The 24,578-nt window shown below is 39.1% G+C and overlaps 1 protein-coding gene across 13 annotated transcripts in view; it reads left to right on the top strand.

Annotated features, from left to right (window-relative positions):
* The window catches only part of LOC306861751 (CUGBP Elav-like family member 2), a 154,332-nt gene that overhangs the window by 33,196 nt on the left and 96,558 nt on the right, over nt 1-24,578 (top strand). For 9 of the 13 annotated variants that reach the window (XM_079404201.1, XM_079404209.1, XM_079404206.1 and 6 more), the window contains exon 2: nt 6,034-6,069. In XM_079404201.1, coding sequence (XP_079260327.1) covers nt 6,034-6,069 — 36 coding nt within the window. Of the gene's footprint in view, nt 1-6,033; nt 6,070-21,008; nt 21,240-24,578 lie in introns of those variants that run through there. The other 4 variants (XM_079404207.1, XM_079404200.1, XM_079404211.1 and 1 more) reach the window with 2 other exon arrangements.

The following is a 24,578-nucleotide window of genomic DNA, read 5'->3' on the forward strand; positions in this document are numbered from 1 at the left end:
AGTTCAATGGAGCTTGCAAAAATAGTTAGCTAACAATTATTTTCGGTGACACACCCCAGAACAGCCAAACAACTATCTTGAAACACTGTAGCAGCCAGCCTAATACTCTTTGAACCAAATAGCAACACACTAAAACCTACTCAGAACACCAGACAACGTTGGCGCCAATAGCCTCCCGAGCAGCATGCCGACATATAGCGCTGTTGCGCTTCGGCATCCCGAGTTTGAGTCCTAGCCCGTGGGCCTTTCCTGATCCCAAGAAAAAGAACTACACTCTTTAGCAACCAAATACCATAGACATGGCAACCACCCAGAACACTCTAGGAGGGAACCACATAGCAACATGCTTAAAAACCACCCAGAACACCTTTAGCAAATGCATAGCAGTACCCTAGCATTGTGACAACGTCTTTGGCATGGGCAAGTACCTTTAATTTAAATGTCATAATCATAATTAGGTTGGTGTGTGGGTCTGTCTCTCTCTGTATCTCTCTCTGGAGAGATGAATTGATATTGTAGCCAGTTTCTCATTAGCCATGTGTCCTGGGACCGTTTGACTTTATGTATGCCAGTCTCATAAACCAGCTGAGACGACTGTTCTATAGCCACACTGTGTGTGTTTGTTCTTTCTCTTACAGTTCTTTATAAAGTGTACACGTCTTCATTTATAAGTAGTACACATACTGTTTTTATGTTTATGGATTTTTAGCAACAGACTTTAATAGCTCATAATGCCTCATAAACTGAGATCTGTGAGGGCTTGTGGGTAATGGAGCTTATGAGAAAGGGAGGGTGCGGATGATTGATGAATGGTGTTGTCTAATCTGTTGCTTAAGGTTATGTAACCCGCTGTATAACTCCGATGTGTGTTAGATTGATAGGGTCTAGGCTTAGAACAGTAAATTCACCCTTTGAGCAATTCTTGTCAAATGAAGCCTAGCATTGAACTTCTTAAACAAGTTTGTTGTCTGTCCCATTTCTCGTTTTTTTCTCGCACTCTCTCAGACAAACAAATAAAATGAGCGAGGCATGGGGAAAAGGAAAGGGGTTTAGTCTCTTGGAAGTGATGGACGGTGCTGTCTGAAATGTCCTCATAATTGGAACAACGGAACAGTCATCATATTAAACCAAAGCCTTCAGAGTGGCTGATGATATTGTAGATTTCTTTTGTCTATTTTACGGTTATCATCAGAATGTGTGTAAATTTCCATTTTCACCACCCAAACTGGACTCATTCCAGTCATTTCCAGCAAGCATTTCTGAACATTTCTGAACTCATTTGAACAAGGAGTCGCTAATGTCAGAAGCCGGAGTGATAGAAAGAGGGTAAAAGATCTCAGCCTCGTTTGAATATATGCAATGTCTCCTTGTGTTTTGAGTATGAAATATTGTGAGAACTTATTGAAAGAGACAGAGTTTAAATCCTGTCAGAAAAGATGAGGGTGAAGTCGTGGGTCAGTGACTTCCTTCCTCCCAAGAGGTTAAATGAGTCTCTCTTGAGTGCCAGTCACCCAGAAAGAGTATCAGCTTCGGTCTACCTAACTTAAATTCGGCAGACATAGCAACCTGAGGCTCGACTGTCCACAAAACATACACTTTAAAGACCCCATAAGAGTGTTTAAGCAGTCTCCAATTCACCAACAAGATGTCCAGATTTGTTCAGTTTGTTCCAATACGAGATCCCTTCACAAAGGAGATGTCCCAGTTCAGTGGTTCCCAATCCTGGTCCTGGATAACCCCCAACACTGCACATTTTAGATGTCAAACACACCTGATTCAACTCATCAGCTCATTAATAAAGATTCACTGGTGGTGGATGAGGAGATCCCCCTCATAATGTAAAGCACTTTGAGTGCCTAGAAAAGTGCTATATAAATGCAATTAATTATTATTATTATTAAATTATTATTGTTCCAAGACCTCAAATGTGTGTGTCAGATAAGAGAGACATCAAAAACATGCAGTGTAGGGGGTTCTCCAGGACCAGGAATGGGAGCATTTGTCCCAGTTTGGTCATTCATTTCAGTTTTTTAATTAACATTCAGAGTCTCAAACTGAAGGGAAAACATCTGTTGAGAAGGTCCAACGAAATGCTCCTGCACTCTCTGCTCTAAAATGGTCTTTGCAGTCTTCAGTGAATGAAAAAATTAGTAGGTCAATGAGAGTGAACAAGATTTCTTAACAATATAGGTTTGTTCAGAAATGCCGATTTGTGCACAAATGAAACACCACTGCAAGGTGTCCTATTATGGCTGCAAGGTGTCCTATTATAAACTTGTTGTTTTAAGTTTATACAACAAAATGTTGAGAATCTCCTACAAACATAAGTTGAGAGAACTCAAAAATCTGCTGAAGCTGGTTGCCTTAATTTTAAGTTGGCTCAACTTTTGTCTTTTTTTTTATAGTGTAGTCATTCAGCTGCCCACTAGGTTATCAGTGCCAACTTAAGTGTGTGTTGTTGCTTTTTTTTTTCTACCAGCCATAATAGGACACCTTGCAGTGGTGTTTCATTTGTGCACAAATGTTTTTTTTACAGTGTAGTAGTGCCATTCCGCCTCGGGCATCCCGAGTTCGAGTCCCAGCTAGTAAAGTGACAAGCAATCACTTACACTGGACATGAGAGGTGCGACCCAACAAAATCAGTGAGAAACCATTCTAATCAATTATAGTGTTTACAATGGTTTCAATACGACAAGACTCCAACAGTAAACTGATGCCCCATTGTATTTCTGATATACTCCATGCATTTGCGCTACTTCCGACAAACAGTTCAAATGGATTAGGAACTTCCACTTGGACGTGTTTAGTTTAGACGTGGTGTACACTATGTACCCTAGACATGGTGTTACTTATAAATATAAGTTTGCAACAGGTTGCAGGACATTTTGTCCTTCGCAATGTCTTTTTTCTTGCATTATGCTATAGCTCCGCGCACATCAAAATATCAATGGTACAAAACCCTACATATATGAAACCTTAAATACATTCTTATTGGCTGTGTCACATTAGCGTGTACAGGCAAATTACTCGTCACTGGAAACAACATATATTTATCACACAGTGTTACAAAAATAATAATAATAATTTTAAAATCCCTCTTATTCAAGGAAAGAAACAAGTTTAGTGACTGCTGTCAGCTGTAGCCTAGTCTGGAGTACTTTAAAACACTCCACCTGTCTAAACTAGCAAATTATCACTCAAAAACATGATGAATTTCTCAAGCAAGCAAAACACATACTGCTAACACACTCTGTTGCACAAGGGCCTTGATAAGAGAGTGGATATGAGTGTGTTTGTGTGAGAGACAGATAGATAGACGGAGAAGTAAAGCGCAGAATGAGTAAAAGAGACGCAGGCACGCAGATGGTGGGCTGTTGGAGAAAAAGAGATAATGATTACAGATGAGAGGACATGGAAACCGCACAGTTAGTGAGAAAGAATGATAGATAGAGATAGAGATAGAGATAGAGATAGAGAGGGAGAGGAGATGTTTCATTTCCATCTACCACCCTCCATTTTTTTAATAAGGTAATTTTCTATTGGAACCTAGCGCCATATTAAAGGTGTTTTCAGACATACATTTCAGAATCTAGATACCAAATTGTAAGGTTTATTTTATTTATTTCTTTTTTCTTTTTTTGGTTAAGCAGAAGTTCTGCTTGGACCTCCTCATTTCTGCTGTACATTGAGAATAATTTTGTTTCTAGCTATAAGAACTGTTATGCTTTCTAAGGTAGTCTTTTCGGAGCCAAAGCAGCAAAAACATTATGTTGCCTTTTTTTATATACTTACATTGTATTAAATAATGCAATATTTCCTTAAACTTAACTAAATTTAAGTAGCTCTAAATAGCCACATCTGTTGGTGCTGTCTGCAATTTTATGACACATTCTTCTGATATATTCAGCCTTGGTGCTCTGGTGGGAAATGCAGGTTCGTGTCCAGCCTGCAACATGTTCTGATCCTATTTACTGTATCTATCCCCAATCATTTCTTGTTACTCTATACTGTAACTTTATGATGCAGTATAAAAAGGCCCAAAAAATAAAATAACGAAATGTCAGTTCAAAGTGTAAAGGTAGCTTTCAAATAGATTATCTGTGGTTTCTTAACCCCTATTTCTTAACCTCAATTTCTCACCACAGTTTATGTGTATTCGTGTGTTTGAGGGGGCGATAGAAGACAGAAAGAAAGATGTTTGTGTGTGCAAATACATCTGGGTTAAGGCCTTGCATAATTCATCCCAGTGAGGCTCAATGCGAAGGTATATATGGCAGAAACCGCGGACAGACCTCTCGCTGCGTCTCTTTGAAATGGAAAGTAACCTCCAGCCCACCTTTGCTCTGATCACCAGAGCCAGCACATGCCATCCCTCTGCATCCCTCTCATTTGGGCTGGAATAAAGGAATAATTCACCACTAATAAGTGCATAGCTGGCGTCCTGTTATTCGACAGCGCTGACGGCAGCTGTTATCAAACAGCGCCCGTTTCACCGGAACCTTTCAGAATCATGACCGCACACCTCCTCCCCATTGTCCACAGGGGACCAATTTATTAACATGCGGTGGGAAGCACGGTCTCTTTCTTCATACACACACATATACGCATGGAAAGCAGGAGCTCAGCAGTTGGAGAACGGAGGGATTAGAATAAAAAATAACAAAAAAAAGAAAAGAAAAACAATTTGGTGTGGGTTGTTTGGTGCTAACAAGAGCGGGGAGTGATTACCTGAGCTCGGGTGCCATGTTGAATGAGGGCCAAAATTAGCCGTGGTGAATTGGCCACAATTGATTTGCTCTTTGAATACAGCACTCCGCCTTTTTACGCCAGTTTTTGAAATGGTACTGGATGTTTTTTTCAGGTTTTTTTCCCGGTAAAGGCAATTGAAAAGGTCGCACTAAGTGATTGCTGGTTTTTATTTCAGTTGATTTAGTCCCACAAACAGAAGAGGACGCATGTTACCACAAACACACATATATGGCTAAACCTCAGATTTTACCTCAAAATTGAAAGCAAAATAAGACACTATATTTTGCAAATAAATAAATGGAAATTAAATGAAGGATATATCTGTATACTACAGTATTACACTTTAATACCACACCATTTGCCTCCATCAGGGTAATGTGTAAATTATGATTGATACAGGAACCGGTTGCTAATGAAGTGCTGTATTAGTCATTTGTAATTGTCAGCTGGGATGAATTTGAGGGTTTTTATGGTGAAATATGTCAAGAGGAGGCTGAAAGAGGTAATCACAATGTACCATTTCTCCTTTCTCTCTTTCTGTCCATTTTTTCATCTCCACTTCTCTTGGGTTCAGTGGCTTGTGACGCTCCATATGTCCGTCTGCTTCTCAGAGAGAGAGAGAGTGAGAGACATTAATACAGGCACCCCTCGCCTCGTACATTCAGCACTCATGTTTTCCCAAAAGCCGAACGCTCTGAAATGACAGGAGAATGGAGGGATGGGAAAGAGAGAGGGTGTGGATGATTGGATGGATGAGAGAAAGATGGAGAGAGGGGGGTGTAATGTGTGTGTGTTTGTGTGTGTAATGCAGACAGCAGTGAAGTGAATGTTATCTTACAGACGTTGAATGCACCTGCAGCTAAAGCCATGCATGAGAGCTCCCTGCAGATATAAACACATACACTTGAGTACTATCACACAAACACACACACACACACACATACACACATCTGATTACAGCTGTATTATCACAAACGAAGGAGATGCACAAGCACATACACACACATGCATATTTGATCAAAATTAAAGATGTGCAGATAGATGGAATATAAATATTGCCATTGTATCATATTGATGTTGTACAGAGGAACAATCCTATAAATTCTATTCTATTTTTATTTTATTTTAACCTTTTATTTTTTTTATTTTATTTTTTGTTGCTTGTGTGTGTAAGTGAAATTGGCCCTGGAAGCATTTGGAAGTTTTAGCTCAAATGCATAAATATAAATGCAAGTATGTGACTTTCACTGAGCTAATGAATTATTTTTTCTCTTTCTCTCACAGGCAGGACGCAAGTGATCTGACTGGAACTATACAGAGGTAGGACTCTCTCTCTCTCTCTCTTTCACGTATTTCTACTGAGTTCTGGCTAGTGGTGTGTTGACTGCTATAATAATCTGATGATTTTACTGTTTCACACACATAAACCTCTTTTTTCTTTTTGATCGCTAGATTGCATACATGACAGACACAACTCACATACATTATATACATTTATGGCTGTGTCCATGTATGATCTCAATAATGTTTAACCTCCATATATAATAACATAACATGGTCTGTTATAAAACCTTGGTGAGCTGCCTACCTAGACAGTATTTTAAACCATCCTAGGTTTACTTCCAACTTCTAAAAGCTCCTTCCAAAAGTGTAATCCTTTCATAGAAAAATCCAAACCCAGAATGCACTACAATAAGCTCGGTGGAAAAATTATTGTAAGATGACAGACAATCTCAGAGAAATATTGTTCCATACCGAAGATTTAAGCTTAATAAAGTTTTGTTTTTAGCTTAGCAACAAGCTAACATCAAACTCTATTGTAATAAACAAGGACTTGAGACTCTCTTTTTGTGTAGGACTGCCTGTGTAGACATTTCTAAATCAATAATTTGCGCAGTTCCATGTCTGTTAGTATGCTGTCTTAGAAGGTAGTGTCCTATGTAGGCACTATAGACAGCATGGCAGCCCCCTAGGATTCAGAACAGAACTAATGCCAAGCTCAAACAGCATTCATATACGATTGGAGGCCTATTATGTCTGACATCCCTAAGCAGGGTCCAGCAGCAGGAGAGGATGATGGGATTTTTGGAAAGAAGAAAGCGTAACCTCAGACTTTGCCGATTTTAACATAGCCTTTTCTGAATTTTTGATTACGAGAGGAGAGCAAGATGACAGGGAAGAGTAATAAAAGAGAAAAAGGTGTTCTCAGAGAGTCAAGGGTGCAGAGTTGAGGTTGGTAAAGATCTGTGACTGAGGGCCATTAAACCCAGCCCCACGGCTATGAGACGACACATCGAAAGAGCGAGAGAGAGCGGCTGAGAGTTTTTTGATAAACTGCTGATCCTGAAATAGCTACACCTATTTTTCATCTGGAATTCTGTTAAGAATAAATTGTCACGTCTCATCTGGAGAGGAGCTTTCTTCCTCAGGGCGGCACACAGAAACTCAAAGCCACTGCCGGAGTTCGCCGCCCTCTCTGTCGTTACAGCGATGCACTGTGTGTTACCGCCAGCAAAAGGCTGATTGACAGACAGCCTCCGAGTTTTCAAGGGCACTCGCGAAAAGGAAAAAATATGTCACCCTGGGAAAATGCAGTGGACGTTACAGTAAAATTAATGAATATGACATGACAAAATACTAAATTTAAAGGACATTTGTTTCTCAAAAGTCAATAACTTGCTAAAAGTTAAAGGGATGTTTGACCCAGAAATGAAAATGATGTCATCATTTACATACCCTCATATTGTTCCAAATCTGAATGAATTTCTTGAACACAAAAAGAAGATATGTGGAAGAATGTTGGAAACCAAACAGTTGACCGTTGCCATTGACTTTCACAGGAAATACTATGGAAGTCAATGGCTACTCTCAACTATTAGGTTACCAACGTTCTTCAAAATATCTACTTTTGTGTCCAGCAGCTGAAGGAAACTCTTACAGGTTTGAGGGTGAGGTTCAAAGCTTGAGGGTGAGATGACAGAATTTAAATTTTTGGGTGAACTATTGGCCCTTCATTAGCCCATACATGGCTCCTTGCAAAGTGTGTGTTACAAAAAGGAGGTAACTAATATATGTGTCACTATCAAGATCTGTTATTTCCAGGAATGCAATGATGTAATGGGCATCATGTGTTCTTCTAATGCGCATATGGGTTTAATTTGGCAAATATTGTTGATTGAATCCCCCAACTTCTCTCTTGTGCACCACACCCAGAATTACCTCAGCGTTCACCAACAGTCATGTGCATCTGAGTGCGTGTGTTCACAGCAATTTTAGTGTGACTTTATATGCAGATGAAGTACAGAAGAACACAGTGAAATTCACAAGAATAACAAAACACCTCAGGAGCTACAGAGCTGAGGAAATGAGAGAAAAGGAGTTTGCTATTGGTGTATTAGCAAAATTTAGGGATAAAACATTTTTGTTTGTGTGTAAATAGAAAAATAGTTTATGAAAGTATGATAATGCAGATGCGAAGGCTTGGGCGAATGTGTTCTTGCATTACTTAATGTGGTAATGCCTCAGAATCTTAGACAGCAGTTGACCTGAAACCGCAATATATATATATATATATATGCACTAATTGGAGCTCTAGCACCCCTTGTGGTAATTCTGAGAATGCAGTGCATACCTGCGATGGGTTATGAATAACACTCTGACACATTCAATCGAACTTGTGTAACTAGAAGCTTTTGTGTTCATGTACGTGTGTAAAAGTATGTTTGGGCCTAAGGGGAAAAATCCTCCCAGAGGAAAATTTTACTGTGCAGACTTTGAGAACAAGGTGCAATCTATAATAAGCCTAATTTGCATATAAAGGAGGTGTATTTGTGCTGAAAAGAAAGACAACGACTTAAATTCCCATGGTGCAGTGCAATACTAGTCTCAAGAGACTTGAGGTAGAAGTCTCCATTTGTTCTCTATTTAATATCATTGCTGTATGTCTAGAAATAACAATACTATTTTGAAATATAGCTTCTCGTAATTTCTCTTGATTTTTGAAAATATTATAATTGTTACAATGAAATATTTAAAATTATAGCTAGATGTTGTTGAAGCACAATGTACAGAAAAATAAATAAAATACCCCAAAGAGACCCCACTTTTTATGGAGGGCATTTGAGGCAAGTTAATTGTTGAATAAATAATTTATAAAATATTAATATAAAATGTATTGTAATATTAAATAATGAGCATGAACATATATTTAATATTATATTTAGATATTGAAATAAAATAAAATAATATATAAAATAAAATAAACAATGGAGTCTCGGAGACCCCAAACAAATGCAACATTTTTCATAGAAAGCCTGTTATTTGTTCAATAATGTTGACTGTCGAATAAAGGTTACATGCTATTACAGTGTATTATTACAATATTAAATAATATGTTTATTATTATATTTAGTTACTGTTGAAACACACTAAAAAAAATACAATAAAATAAAAATAATGCTTTATATGTGGCTACATTTGAATCATGTCACAGTATTTGTTGAATAAAGCTGAATGTTGACTAAAGAATATAAAGTTGCATTCCCTTTATAATCAGATCTCATAAGATTTGGAAAAAGTTGAAACCTGAAAGTTAAGTTTGTTTGGGGCCTTGGCATCTCTGAACAGAAGAACAAGGGGGTTATAGAGATCTCCTATGTGCTTTTTCTTTCCTGTGGGCTACCATCCGAAATACAGTTGTCAACTTAAATGCAAAGATACTCTAATATCTCTTTTTATCTTTTTCTACCAACATCCATGGCATAACAAAGAGAAAAGGAAGTGAAAGAAAGGGTGGTATAAAAGAACGTGTGACTGTGTAATTAGCTCCTGTGTGCAATCACTGATTCCCTCATGCTGAATGACTGACTGCCTCTTAGCTAGCTGCATCAAAACCATTTCTTCTCTTTTTTCCGGTACCGGGGATCTTAACAGCAGTGGGGGGGCTGAGAGGAAAAGGGGGGGTGGGGGCGGAATCGGTTGTCAGCTAATTGCATCTCTCCGTGGCGATTATGTTCTCATAGAGAAAACAACCGATAATTATGAGAGCCGGGATGGCAGCGCAAGAGAGCGGTTACGGAACCGTCATGGCGGCCGTGTGGGACCCGGCCTCATTATCACCACAGAGACTGACCCGCCCCCTTCACCCCAGCAACCGCTCTAATTACCATCCAACCAGACCTGTCAATCAACACTATTTATAATCCAACTCTGAGAGAGGAAGGGAAAAGAGGGAGAGAAAGAAACATTATGAAATAGTCCTTGGGTATCACAAATATAAACCGTTTATTACAAGTATTCAGGTTGATGTATTCAAGTTCTGTGAATGTGAATAGGCCTGTTTTCTCTCTTATCCTCTGTTTTTCTGTAGATTGATTATTAGACAGTTCTTATAAGCACCTTTTTAAATGGCTCACATTGTAGCAGATCACTGAAAGTAAATTGTACTGAGTAGACTATAGATGCCATATTTAATTTGACATAGATGAAAATAGATAGACGTGCCGTTTGTTCAATATGTCATTCTGTTGTTTTCCACAATTTTGAAATGAACACAGTACAACTTATTGAAAGGATTTACATCTAACATTCACAGCCTCTTGTTTCATTAACAACTGTTAATATATATTTTTGTGAAACTGAATATATTGTTAGAAGTCTTGATTATACAGTCACAAATTAAATATTCTGAATAAACAGCTGCAAATCTGAATATTTGATTGTAAATACTGATAAATAGCTGCAGATATATACACATATGAATGCAGTCGCATGAATCGCTGAGCCAGACTGCTTCTCGAATTCTCTCTTATATCTATTGTTATTTCACAATAACAATTCCACATTTCACAATAGCCAGCTATGTTTGCTTTCACTGAAGAGCACATTTGTAGCCATTTGAATGAGCCACCCGAGGTGAGGCCTTGTGAAAGGTTCGTTAGGCAGCCCTCTGAACGAGCTGCACCACAGGACCCTATCTCCATCTTTAGGGGGAGGCACCTGGACGAGCTCCACGGTGAGACCTGGTGTAGGCTGAGTGATATGAGGCGTGAGACCTTGGAGTGCTGCCCTACTGTTACTCACAATCCTAATACCTCACAGATGTTCTGGATCGAGAAACAGCTGTCTAACATTACGTACGCACACAAAAACGCTAGCGGCCCCCAACAGCCGGTGGAACGTTGCGTAGAAAGCCCCCATACACAATGTAAATTTACAAGCATAATGTGGGAAATCCAAAAACACCACATCCCACCTACAAAGAGAACATCCTCCTGTCTAAAGTCGTTAATACCGGCATCTAAAACGCATAATACTTTTAAACAAATGCTACGTCACATCACTAATACCCTCACAGTGGAACAGACTCATATTGGCATTCGTTCATTGTGTATTTTTGTGCGTTTCACTAAAATATTTGCATTTGTTGTTCATCTAGCCCAGTTCCGACACTTTTCTCGACTAAACCAAAGCTTCTAATCAGAAATACCATGAAAGAGTCTGAATGCTCTGCTTAATTACACATTCGCACAAGTCCCATCCCTTGTCCCTGATTGGGTTATTGTTTCCAGTTTTTCTCCACTAACTACAGCTGGGCCCCCCCTCGCTCTGAATATTCATGAGAGGAAGTGTCTCACTAGATGGCAGTGCAGCTCAGCATGGCCATGCTAATGAGCTCACAGGGGATTAATATTTATGAGATCTGGGAGGAGGATCCTGGAGCTGTGACTTGTGCGAATGTGTATGCGTACGGCGAATGTGTAATGTGACTCAGACCTTAATAGCTATATAAGTTAGACAGCACAGAGTGGCCTGCCACATACACAGACATAAAGAAGAAAAGAGACTGTTATTTCATTTGATTTGAGTATGCTTGTGGAGAAAAGCAAGTGTTTCGCAGGAAGATGAGAGAAAACACACACAAAGCATGTGCACCGTATATCATAATCATTTCACATTTAATGGGACGATTGAGGCAAAAATGACAATTTTGACAGTATTTACTCACCATCATGTTGTTCCATATTTATTTCTTCTGTGGCACAGGCTTTAACTATATACACACACACACACACACACATATATATATATATATATATATATATATATGCATACACACACACACACACAAATATATATATATATATATACTGTATATATATATATATATATATATATATATATATATTACAATTTTAAAACGACACTAAATTTTTTTTAGTAATAATAGTAGTAACTGCTAGTAAAATTCACAATTATGAAGAAACAAATAACACGTTAAAGTAAACATGAACCTTTTTGTTTTAGTTATTTTGTTTTGTTTTTTGCATTGCTTTGCTGTTTTGATTTGTGTTGTTTTGCATTGCTTTGTTTTGCTGTTTTGTTTTTGTCATCTTGTATTTTTTTCAGTTTCCCCCAGTTATGTTTGTTTATGTTTTCCTTGACTATAAATATTTGCGTTCACATATATATTTCTGGGCAGTTTTGATTCGTTTTGTTTTACATAGTTTTTTGTAGTCTTAAAATTGTATATTTTATTTTTAGCTTTCCCCATTTATTTTTACTTTAAACAATATTTTCATTTAGGTTTTGTTTGCGATTATAACATCCGTTACAGTCATCACTAGACACATCACCAATGACACTCAAAGTCTTGACGCATCATGTTTGGACTGCAAGCTTGACTCGAGAACCGCATGATGTGAGGAAATTATTTAATTTGGAATGACATGAAGGTGAGTAAATAATGCATTTTCATTCCCTACATTTTGAGGTTGATATTAAACAGATATTAAAATATAAGTTTAATTGAAGCTTCCTGTTGCAATGTCAGGACCTGTAGCATTTGTGACTCGTTTTAGTAATTGCCGCAGTTACGTGGCGTGTATTAGGGGGAGCGGGAGTTTGTGTAAGTGTGTTTGTGCCTTAAGTTACATAAGATGTTATTGGAAGAGAGGAAGATGTAATGTCACAATGAGCGTGTGTGCATAACTTTTGTCAGTTTAGAAAGACGATGGAGGGATATGTCTCTCACTCAGCTCATTCCACACACACACGCACACACACACGCTGTCCAGACAAGTCTATCAATCATCAAACACCTCTACTGGGTTTGACCAGTCACTGACTAAGCCATTAACCTCTCTCTCACACACACACAGACACACACATGCTTACATAGCATATAGGTACACACTCCCTAGGGTGGTTGCATATTGAAATACACACACAAGGCTCAAATGTATTCCGGGTGGTTGAGCACAACAATAGAGCAGGGTATTATTTGATTATTTGATATTTAAAGGATTTGAGCTATTTTAGTGTATTCCAGACACACACACACAGACACAGAGCAGATGAACTAGTCCAGACATGAGTGTCTGGTTGACAGCCTCGTACCCAGAGGAATGCTTCCTTCCAAGCTGAAGAGAGAGAATTGCTAGTTCATTTGTAAGGTATGGGTGAAAGAAATGTGCAATCTCCCTTAGGGATGAGCCTGTGGCCTCCGCCATCATTGTCATGCATGTGTGCATGCGTGTGTGGAGATGAATTTGATGGTTGTTGAAAAAGCTTGTTGCCCAATTGAAATCACTTTTCAACCTTTAACACTGGACATACATGCAAATCACGTCCAAAATGTAAATTGAGGGAAACTAAGCTGCAAAAATTCAGAGATATTTACAATGTACTGTAGGCTCACTAGACATTTAATTTCCAAACTGTCGTGATAGTATCACAACAAAGGTAATAACATATAGCTTGCTTCACATTCGTTTGTCTATTAGTATCACCCACTGGACTAAGTGTCATGAAACATGCGATAAGCAACGTAATATCATTTTGCAGAAATGTAGCTGCTTATATTGAGATTAATGGGAATGCTAACAGGTAGCATTCTCCAGTAGACGTGTTTAATTCAGGTATCTATAGATATAAATATCAATTTAAATAAAATGAATCTTAGCTAGCTAAGCAAGATTCTGTTGTGACATCACAATAGTTAACTAGAAAACGAAAACCAGTTACGCTAATGCTCGCTAGTGCTTTTTGTGGCAAAGCTGAGAATTCATTGCGTGATAAAAACCGTCCTCTGATGCATTTTGAAACGCAATGACATGAGATTGATCTTTGTTAACTGGAAATGTTTGTGTTCGCACATTTCTGTATAGAGAAAGCGTAAATGGTCATTATGTTGGTTACTAGCATTAAAGGTGGACTTCAGAGAATAAAATGGTACAAAAGTAAAGAATTTCGCCTGTTTAATATTTATTGCCATCGTTTTATAATAATTAAATGCCATGACATTGAAGATGATATTTCATAGCAAAACTTCCACTGTTGACAGCTTTGCACAGGGAGAAGGAAATATTTAGATTATTTTGATGCTTCTCAATAGCCAAAAATACCCAGAAAGAAGAAGAAAAAGCTGTATTTTCTCTCTCTCTATCTCTCCCGCTCTCTCTCTCTAATTAGCATTCTAATGAACATATTTTCTACCTTTTCTGTTTTTTCTGTCATTCTCAGAGAGAGTGTGCTGGCTTTGAAGTGTCTACACAGGCATTTTTTGCATCCAAAAGCACAATAGTCCTTATTTCACTTTGGAAGCACACATAAACACATACATACACACTTACACAAACACACACAGGGAGTTCAATGAAGAGCAAATACAATGACAGTGTAGGGAAAAAAAAGCCACCTATCCAAGCAAAACATTTTCCATATAAATATTGGGGACAAATGGCTTCTGCTGTGTGTATGTGTGTGTTGAGGAAATAATTGAGGAGACAGAACTCCAGAATCAGGCCTCTAATGGAAGGTGACAAATTAATTTCTGTCTGCTAATAGCTCAAAATAGAACATGCCCAACTGGCTGTCTTATTCTACGTGCTGCTTGGAAGTTCAAGCACATGTGCATGTGTGAATGGGAGGACATGGAGAGAAAACAAATCCTCACTGGTACAGCTTAAACTGTTTGTGTGTACAAGCTCTGTGGTTAGACGGACTTCCATTGTGGGTTAACCTACACTGTCTACCAGTACTAGCTTTTGGCCTGGGTTAATTAGGGATTCAAATTCAGGGATTCATTTATATTCAATGAGTTAATTGAATAATTCACAAGCATATATCAATATTTGCAAAGAAAAGCCACTAAATACACATGAAGACAAATATATTTGACCATTTTTCAGCGTCTTATGCCATGAGCGCTATGCTTTTAAACATAAGTTAAAAGAAGTTCACATTTAAAAAAGCACCTTCCAATTCCAGAGTTCTCTTCCAAGCACCTTTGAGTTCTATTTCCAATCTTCTGATGTTCTATCTCATTTTTGAAAACAAGAAGTAGTTCTGTGCGAATAGCTTGAATTGCTCTGATCATATAAATGGATCAAGTGGTAAGAAATTTTTTTTATGAAATGGCACTCAGGTTGAATAAATGTTCATTTTTACAATATTATTTTTTGTCATAATTAGTTACATTAAATTGCCTATATATTAAATGAATTTGTAATTTAATTAATTGTATTTATTAATTTGAATGAAACATATTTTTTTAAGTAATTTTATTTAGTTTTATCGTAAATAATTTTTCCTACGCATGCTCCATCCTTAAGTCAAAACTTGTGACTGTCAGACATGCACCAACTTTCAAAGATTAACAAGCTTCACACACACACACACACACACACACACACACGCACACACACACACAGTTCCTGCCAAACCTTTGATCTGCCGGCAACAGCATCATGAATAACCACGCTGACATTAACGATCATCGAACGCTTCACTCTAACTGCCATTCATGGATTGGGCCTTTGTGTCTTTAATCTCTGCTGATTGGTCATCTTAAAAATTAAAAAGGGGTTTGTATTTGATTGGCCGTAATAACATAGTCACAGGAACAATAAGAGATCTATCTCAGCTCATCCCCGTAATAGGGTTATCCGAACGCCACAAATTTAAGAACAATTCACCACCGTGCTTTCATGTGGTCCTATCATGTGTTTTAAAGATAAGATTAATTCTTCATATCAGCAATCTGAGTGTGGACTTGTGTATCTCATGCATGTTTTATAGCAGCCCTTTCTTCCAAACTGCTGCGTCAAACCTTTTCTTTGAGGAAAAAAAAAATCTAAATTATTCATCTGTGTTTTGGTGCATTCCTTCTGCAGAACGAGAGAGGGAGAGGGGGAATGAATTGAGGGTCTTCCTTTTTTCTGAGGGTCCCACCGTCCCACATGGACTGCATTCTTATAGACATGAGAGATTTTTAGGCCTGAGAGAAAGACAAAACGAGGCAAAATAATCTGAGAGTGCTGGTCAAAGAAAGTCAAATGCTGTTTTGAATAGGTGAAGTGGCACGTCAGGTAATCCTTATTTTATTAATGTTAGCTCAAGAACTCTCATATTCCGACAAAACACCTTACATTTCACTCTCATCGTCCCTCTTTCCACCCGCTGGGATGTTCCTTTGTTATTCCATCTTTTTTAAGGCTCGATAACATTTAATAATAAAGGCAGAACCTCTGTGAATTGCGTCAGCCTGCATAAGGAAACACACACACACACACTTGCAACGTCTCATTGTTACTGGTGCCACAAATGGCATTGCAGGTCCAGTGCATGTCATGCACAATATGCAAAAATTACGTCTTTCAGCTTTTCTCAAAGGGAAGGTCATTTGTTTCAGGGCTGTTTATGTCAAGGGTGATAACTGTAACTATAAATGCTTAATGATCGTTCCAGTTATATGAGAATACAGAAATCCACACCATTGTTATAATTATACCAACACAGAGGAACAATATTGTTTGAATCATGTTGAAAAATATCCAACTGATAAATGATAAAAACATTGAGAGCCAATTAAAAGCAATGTTACTTTAAAGAGATTCACCATTCACCATCATCCATGCCAACTTTGTGTATTTGACCGCTCATCCGGGTAACTGAAAGTGGTGTTACTTTCTTGTGTCTCGACTTTATTGTTGTTGTAGCAGAAGCTTTAGGATCATCTTTTGGTAAATTTACTCCATGTCAGGGTCCTGATCACCATATATGCATTTTTTTTCAATAATGGCCAGCTGAAAGTACACTACTACAACTTATTCTGGCCAAGAACCACATACTTAGACATGCGGAGACTGTCTGCTTGAGACGTAAAGCGTTGGATAACAGTTGTACTGCTTATTACACTATTATTACACTGTTATTATCATGTAATAGATGAATGGTTCAAATAGTGCTGCAGTTTGTGAACAGAGTCTGAATGAGGTTGCAACTAAGTTAAAATTGATCTTGTGTCACTGTACCATTGTAAAAATGTCTTATGTCTTTTTAATATCGTACTTATCAATAACTGGCGACAAGCCTAGTTGTTAAAAACACATCTCAACTCCCTTGTGTTTGGTTGTGTTGTGTTAAAACTGTTTTTGAACTCGAGTATATGCCCTATGTGCCTGCTAAGACTGTATTTGGAAGCTCCTGAGGGAACAATAAACCTAGTTTTTACCTGGACATTTCAGGATTATTTTGAGAAAAATTACCCACAAGTCTAGTCTACTAACTAGTCGCAACATAGACAGCCATTCAAAGCGGGCTGTCATGGCTAAGAGTGATTGAGCATTGACCTTTTAATAGCCGTTATAGACAAGACAATTAGGCAGAAGAGAGTGAGAGAGAGAGATAGTAGGTATTAATATAGGAGGAAAAGAACAGTATAGTGTCATACAGATAAAACGGAATAGAGGATTGAGAGAGAGGGAATAATACAGGAAAGCACAGAGGATGGAGAAGACAGGAAGATACTCCAACTAGGTCATTTCATTAAACTGTAAATGCAATACAACTACTTGACAGAGAACGTTATGTTTGTGCGATGGACTGTACATGATATTATAATCGGCCTGCTTTGGATTTGTGTGTGTGCGTGTGTGTGTGTGTGTGTGCGTTTGTGTGTGTTGGTACACATTGTCCCAAGGCACTGTCTATACATGCAAAGATCTCATCTCTCTCACCACACTTTTTCAGTATTTCTTTTTTCTGTCTTGTCACTTTTCTTTTCTTTTTTTCTACTCTGAGCTTGTCTCTCCTCTTTTCTTATCTTACTGTGTACTCATGTTTTTATTTTTCTTCTTATCATTCCATTTGTCTCATCTTGATTTCTTCTCATTTGATTTCCTCTCGTCTTATCTCATCCTCTTTTCTTTATTCTTATCTCTTCTTGTTTCATCTCATCTGTTCTTTTCTCATTTTGTCACATATTGTCTCATATTTTCCCATCTCTGTCCTATTCTTTCTTTTTGTCTCAACTCAACTTATAATTTTGTCTCGTCTTGTCTCATCTTATGTCCTTATAATTTTTGCTTTCTTTTCATTTTATCTCATCTTGTCTCATTTCTTCTCTTGTCTCATGTCATCTTCTTTTCTTATCTCTTCTCATCTCGGCTCTCTTCTTTGTCTTATCTCTTCTTAGATCTACTTCTTTCTTTTTGTCTCATCTAATTTCAACTCATCCCTTTTTCATTTGGTCTCTTCTATTCTTGTGTCCTCAACTTCTCTTCTTACCATTCAATGTTGTCTCTTCTTTTCTCATTTTATCTCATCTTGTCTCATCTCTTGTCATGTCTTCTTTATTCTTTTCTTTCTATTTGCCTCATCTCATCTTTTCCCGTTTGCCCATTTTCTTTCATCATGCCTCACTTCATCTGGTCTCTTCTGTTGTCACCTCTTTTTCTTTTTTCTTGACCCATTTAATCACTTATTGAAGTCTCATCTTGTCTCATTTCATATGGTTTCTTAGGTTCTTACCTTTTTTCTTTTCATTTTATTTTTGTTTTCCTTATTTCATCATCTCTGTTGTTGTATCTACCCTTTCTTGTCTTTCCCTGTCTATTCACATCTCTTGTCATTTTGTTTTATCTTGTCTCATCCTGTTTCATCTCATCTTCTCTTCTCTTCTCTTCTCTTCTCTTCTCTTCTCTTCTCTTCTCTTCTCTTCTCTTCTCTTCTCTTCTCTTCTCTTCTCTTCTCTTATTTCACTAATCACTCATAATGGGCCCTATGGACTCAACCAATTGAGTGTGATCACGCATCTGCCTCAGATTCAGCTAATCAAATGGCATTGCCAGAGATCATAGGAAACCAGTTATCACCCCTGGCATATATTTTATTTTCGTCTGTTAGTAACAGCTTGGCTTCAACCCTCACGCAGACAGACACTTAGATTTTCATCTTGCAAAACAATTGCCAAAAAAATACCCCCCCCCGGTATAGGGCTTTTGCGAATCGCACTGAAAAACAGTGTGCATTTAGAATTGATCGCTAATACATTTGGCATTTTGTCTAGCCGTTAAGTTCCCTGCCCACATCTGACTATATGCCTGCCACTCAGAAACACTTGCTGCTGGACAACCATTACATTTACACTGATTAGCTCATGTGAGACTGGCAGAGCGGCTGATGATAGAGAAAGATAGAAGGAGGTGGCAGATGGAGCACAGAGACATTTGGAACTGGTTATTTTACACTCCTAACCAATTTTATTCGCATGACATCTGTAATCAGAACCACTACTGTCAGTGTAATGCATATTCCAGATCAACATTGAAGAAAACCCTTTTTGAAATGATGGGATCTGCATCTATTGCAGTAGGTACAGTTATAGGACATTAATGGGGTACCTCAGAATTGCAGGTGTTTGGTAAACAAATTACTTTGGCAATTAACGCAAGAAGGAATGATCATAGCCAAGTGTGCAAGGTGCAACACAAAATTTTGTCCTTTAATGAATCGGTGCCCTTGATCCTCTGATGTGTTTTTCTCGCGATGAAACTTTAATGAGCCCTAATAAACACAATGCATTTTTAAACAGGCAGGTCTGGAAGACATTTGGAAAAGAGAGAGGGAGTGAGAAACTTGTGACGGGAGGAGACATTTTAAGAGAAAGGAGGTAAATATGTTTTTCTAGAATAGAGAGAATGAGAGAGATGGAGGGGTAGGAACAGATGGTGAAAAGAAAGAGCAATGACAAGAGGTTATTTTCAGATGAGTGTGACTCTAACAAAATGTGCCCATTGGGAGGAAAAATGGGCTTCTTAGAATTGCACATACAACACTCACACTCAGAACCTTCGTTTAAACTAATCCACGTCCCTGGTGATTTTCTGCTTTCCCACCGCAGATATAATTTATCAAAACAATGGTCCTCAAAAAGCCTCTGGTGTTGTCTCAGATAGAAAAAAAAACAGGTCATGAGTAGCACTGATGCAAAGCCTAACCTGAAATCATTGAACTGTTTCAAAACGTGGCACACCAAAGCCCAAAGTATGTTTCGCCATTCTGCGTCTTTCTGCGCACTGTCCTCGTAACACAATTTTTGTCATCAGAAGTGTCTGTGGAAGTCAGCACAACAGCATAGGCGCGAGGTGAATGTTGAGACAGAACAGAAGAGTCGAGTAGGTTGTACTGTGCATATGTATCGCACTTATCCACGGTTAAGTATACTTTGAAAGCTGTGCGCGAGATGGAAAGGAACGCAAAAAGTTAAATATACCCGAGCCTTAAATGGGATAAATCACTCAGACCAGACAAGTCCAGTTTACTGTATAACCTTTTCAAAATTGTACAATTGTTCATTTACCATGGTAAAGTTGTTAAAGGACAACTTGTCTGTAAAATGTGTACTCTTTCGCCATGTTACCCGCACCTCATTTGCATATACAGGGAATGTCTGGGTGCAAATAATAATTACATATACTTCCAACATTGTACCAATACAATTTATTCTTTAAGTGGACCACTTTGTATGCCTACTCTGTTGTTTCACTTATCTCTCGTTTCTTCAGAATTGATCAATTATCCAAAGAAGTCTATTTTAGTATGCCCAGGGTCCATTTTTTGCCAATGTTGACATAAATAATATTAGGACAAAGATTGACGCTCTTGATAAAGACAAAGTTATAGTACCAGGCCAATGTAGAGTCTTGTCTACTTCTTAACGGCACTTCTTTAGTTGCGATTCTTGTATGGCTACGAGATACAAGCTGTCCTCAGGGGTGTTGGGCATCCTGGACAACAGCAGGATTCTCAATGCTAGCCAGTACCAGGCTAACAGCACTAGCTCTGGCCCAAAAACAACATGAGCTGCCAGAAAGGGTTATCACAGCCCAGTGAATCAGACAGGAGGAGGGAGGGACAAAGGGAAGGAGGAGGGAGCCGGTGAGGGTGGATGGGTGGGAGTGTTACTGCGAGAGAGAGAGAGAGAGAGGATTCAGACGCTAGAGAAAGGGCCAGCGTACACCCGCCACAACTGAAAGCGCAAGGATCGTGTGCGTGTGTAGTGCGTGCTTGCGTTTCGGAGTAACGGCGATGTTGGAGCACTCGTCTGAGCTGGGCTTTATGCCAAGTGTGTGTGTGGACAGCATGCGATACCCATCCACCGCGAACAGCGCTGTCTCCATGAGGAGCACAGAAGAACTGCTGCTGAGGTAAAGCTGTCCCTGGACAGCACACAAAGACATGCATGCACACACATACACACGGATCCAGCTAGCTCCGAAAGGTTTGCCGTTCATAGCTGCAGGCATGCGGCGAGACGTTTCAGGAATGTTTGGTTGACAGCAGCCCTGCGGTTTCGTTGGCGCGGTTCTTTGACATGCCGTTTGTAGGCCGTTTGAGCCGTGCGTGCATGCAGTTGTGTTTTTGTCAAATCCCGGGACCCTGCCTGCGCTGTACCGCCTGCACTTGTCTTTCCAGCCATAAAAATGTGCAGCTTGCAACGTTCCCCTCTCTTGTTTCTCTTCCCTACGGTTTGGTCGGAGCCTCTTAAAAGACAGAAGAGTTGTAAAACCTATAGAGAAGTGTTTGAAGATGTGCGTGCATGCACGCAGGATAATGCGTATGTGTGCTCAAGGAAGACAGAGTGACAGAAAGAGACATTGCATCCTTGATAATAAAATTGTGCTCACTTATTGCAGTTGCCCTTTTGCACTTATTGCAGTCGCATTTCCGCGGTCCTAATTTATATTAATGCACCCTGTAAAGTGTGCGAGTATATTTGCATGCATTTAAGTGTGCAAACACATTTGCGAAGACCTAAATTCTGAGTTTGTTTGGATGTAATAATCGCATTAAACAAAGAGAGGGACGAGCAGGTGGGGTTAAACCCCGTCCCGCCGCTAGAAAGATGTCTGCTTTTGTTTGCACGCCTCTCTGACGATTGGATTTAGAAGGGTGGGGGGGGGGGGGGTCTGGAGAGGAATAGAGGGGGGGCATTCGGTGGAGAGATGAAGGGAGTCTAGGCATGAAAGCATTCTCAACAATGAAACGCCTCGACAATGAGGCTGTCACTCACTTCGTAGCTTGTTTTCTACCTCTCCTCTCGGTCTCTGTCTCTCTGGCCATTTTTTTTAAAAGTGGAGAAGGGTGCTAATCAGGCCGTGTCGGGTTGGTTTTTATCCCAGGGTTATGGGCGGTTAATAACGCAGGCGTTTAATGTGCAGAGTGTAATGGGGTGTGAGGGCATTAGTTGGGCCAGAGAGGCAGCCATGTTGGTTTAAAGAGTGGATTTATCGCCTTTTACTCATTCATTGTGCTTGTGCTCAATGGCTTTTAAAATAGCCCCAGAGGAACATGAATCTCTCCAATGACTGCGGTCAGGTCTTCTAGTGTAACACACACACACACTCACACACACCCACACACACACCTTGGCCATAACTCAACCTCCTCCAATAAAGAAATGTCAAATGGTACTGTGCTGTACAGGTTCGTAACCATCACACACATGTGTGCATAGGCAAGCTCATTAGAGAAATATGACCATATGTTAACAAACGTACCCTAGTGCGACTGGGGCTAAATCTATGGTCTTGAAAACGTTTATCGTTATTTGATGAAAAAAAATATTTATGGTGCTACACGAAGGGCCACATACATGGTAAAACGGTAAATAGCCCTTGGCAGTTGATGTAATGCATCGTTCGCTGAGGACTCACATCAATTTATGCCGCTGTGCCTAACTTCAATCCATCTGATGGTGAATATACAGTAATTATAACTAGGAATGCAATATTTTATTTAAGATTGATCATTAGGTGTAATATTACTGATATCGAGCATCTCTGAAATTGCTATTTATGTTCCGAAACCTAGTGGGCTGCCTACCTAGACATCAATTTTATTCATCATAGGCATGTTCAAATGTTCATTTATGATACCTAAAGATGTGTAGGTAGGCAACTCATGAGATTATCAAGCGTTGCCTGTGTGAGGGTTCTTTTGAAGACCTTAGCTGACAAGGCTATTTAAATGCTTTAGCTAAGGCTGAATGTGTTTCTCAGAGGAAGTTGAAGGGTTAAGCAATCACAGATGACACCAGGTCAGTCTGTGCTTCACGGGCCATCATAAAAGCTTACACTTTCTTCCTAAAACCTCTCGTACAGTACTGCCGACTTTCTGCTATAAACACTGGAGTTTGTACTCTGTAATTAGTGGCTTGGAAAGCCTTTCATTGTGATAAAACAAGGCGATGGCGGTTGTGTCTGTGTGTGGCTGTGGCGAAGGGCTGCTGTCACTGTGCATTCTGGGATATGTGCACGAGTGTGTTGCAGAAATGGGTGGTTTTGTGTTATAGGAGAATGACCTGTCCCTAGGTGCCCACCGTCGAGCTGTGGCTCAGTGAAGCTGTGCGAATTTCAAATGAAAATAAATGAGAAGCAGTGACCAGCACTCTCAGGGTCCCGCTTTAATGAGGGGAACGGGGGGAGGGAAGTTGAAACAAAGGAAGGGGGTGAGATGGATAGAGAAAGGAAAGGGGAAAAAGGCTCCTTAATGAATGTAGGACTTGGAGAGAAATGGCAAATTTATTTAAACTCCAATTTCGCTGCCAAGACCTGTTCAATTAAACCAGTAAGGTTCATTGCACTTAGTAAAAATCACTCTGAGGTTGGCATTCTGGGATAGCGGGAGGCAAAAATGGGCCTGCACTTCGAATGTTAGGCGGTTTTATGATTTAGGAGGAAGATTTTGTTCTACAGCAATGTTACAGAGCAGAGTAGCTTGCTTGTGAATTTAATATTTGGGGAGTGTAGAGCGACTGGAATGCGATACGATATACTGTTGATGTCATAATAGCATTACTGCTGGTTGGCATGGTGATTATGTAAACAACAGGGGTCGAGTTGATGTAGTAGATCAGACAGGCTAGTGATCCCAGATTACACTGACAATCTTACACATATGTACTAGCAAACCACAGCACTCAAGAGTGTAATAGAGTTACCGTTAAATGTGTCATTAAACAGCACCTGTTATTATTCAGATAACATGAAACATGTTGACAGTTCAATGCAGTTTACTCAAGAAACTGGCCATAATACTGTACCAATGCAAAGACTTGTGGCTTCCATTGAACACGAAAGTTGAATTTTGAAGAATAACCTGGCTGTTCTTTTCTATATATTGAAAGTAAACAAGGACTGAGGCTTTCAAGCTTTAATACAGAAGGGAAAGATCATTTAAGTATCATGTACTATTGTACACTAGTTTTCCAAAGCCATACAATAGCTTTATGTGATGAACAGACCAAAATTTCAGTCATTTTTCCCCTCTATTAAGCTTTTAACCATTGCGACTGAATCATTGAGTCATTTGGTTAAACCCGAGAACCACATCAGTCCAATTCACAAACGAATCATTCATACCTATATTCTGAACTGGATCAACAATTCATTGGAAATAATTCAAAGGTCTTAAGCCACCTTTCCACTATCTCTCACATTTGTGTATGCTTGCCACATTTCATCTCCTAAGTGGTAGTCGCACAG

Source organism: Barbus barbus, assembly GCF_936440315.1.
Source record: "Barbus barbus genome assembly, chromosome: 42".
NCBI lineage: Eukaryota > Metazoa > Chordata > Actinopteri > Cypriniformes > Cyprinidae > Barbus > Barbus barbus.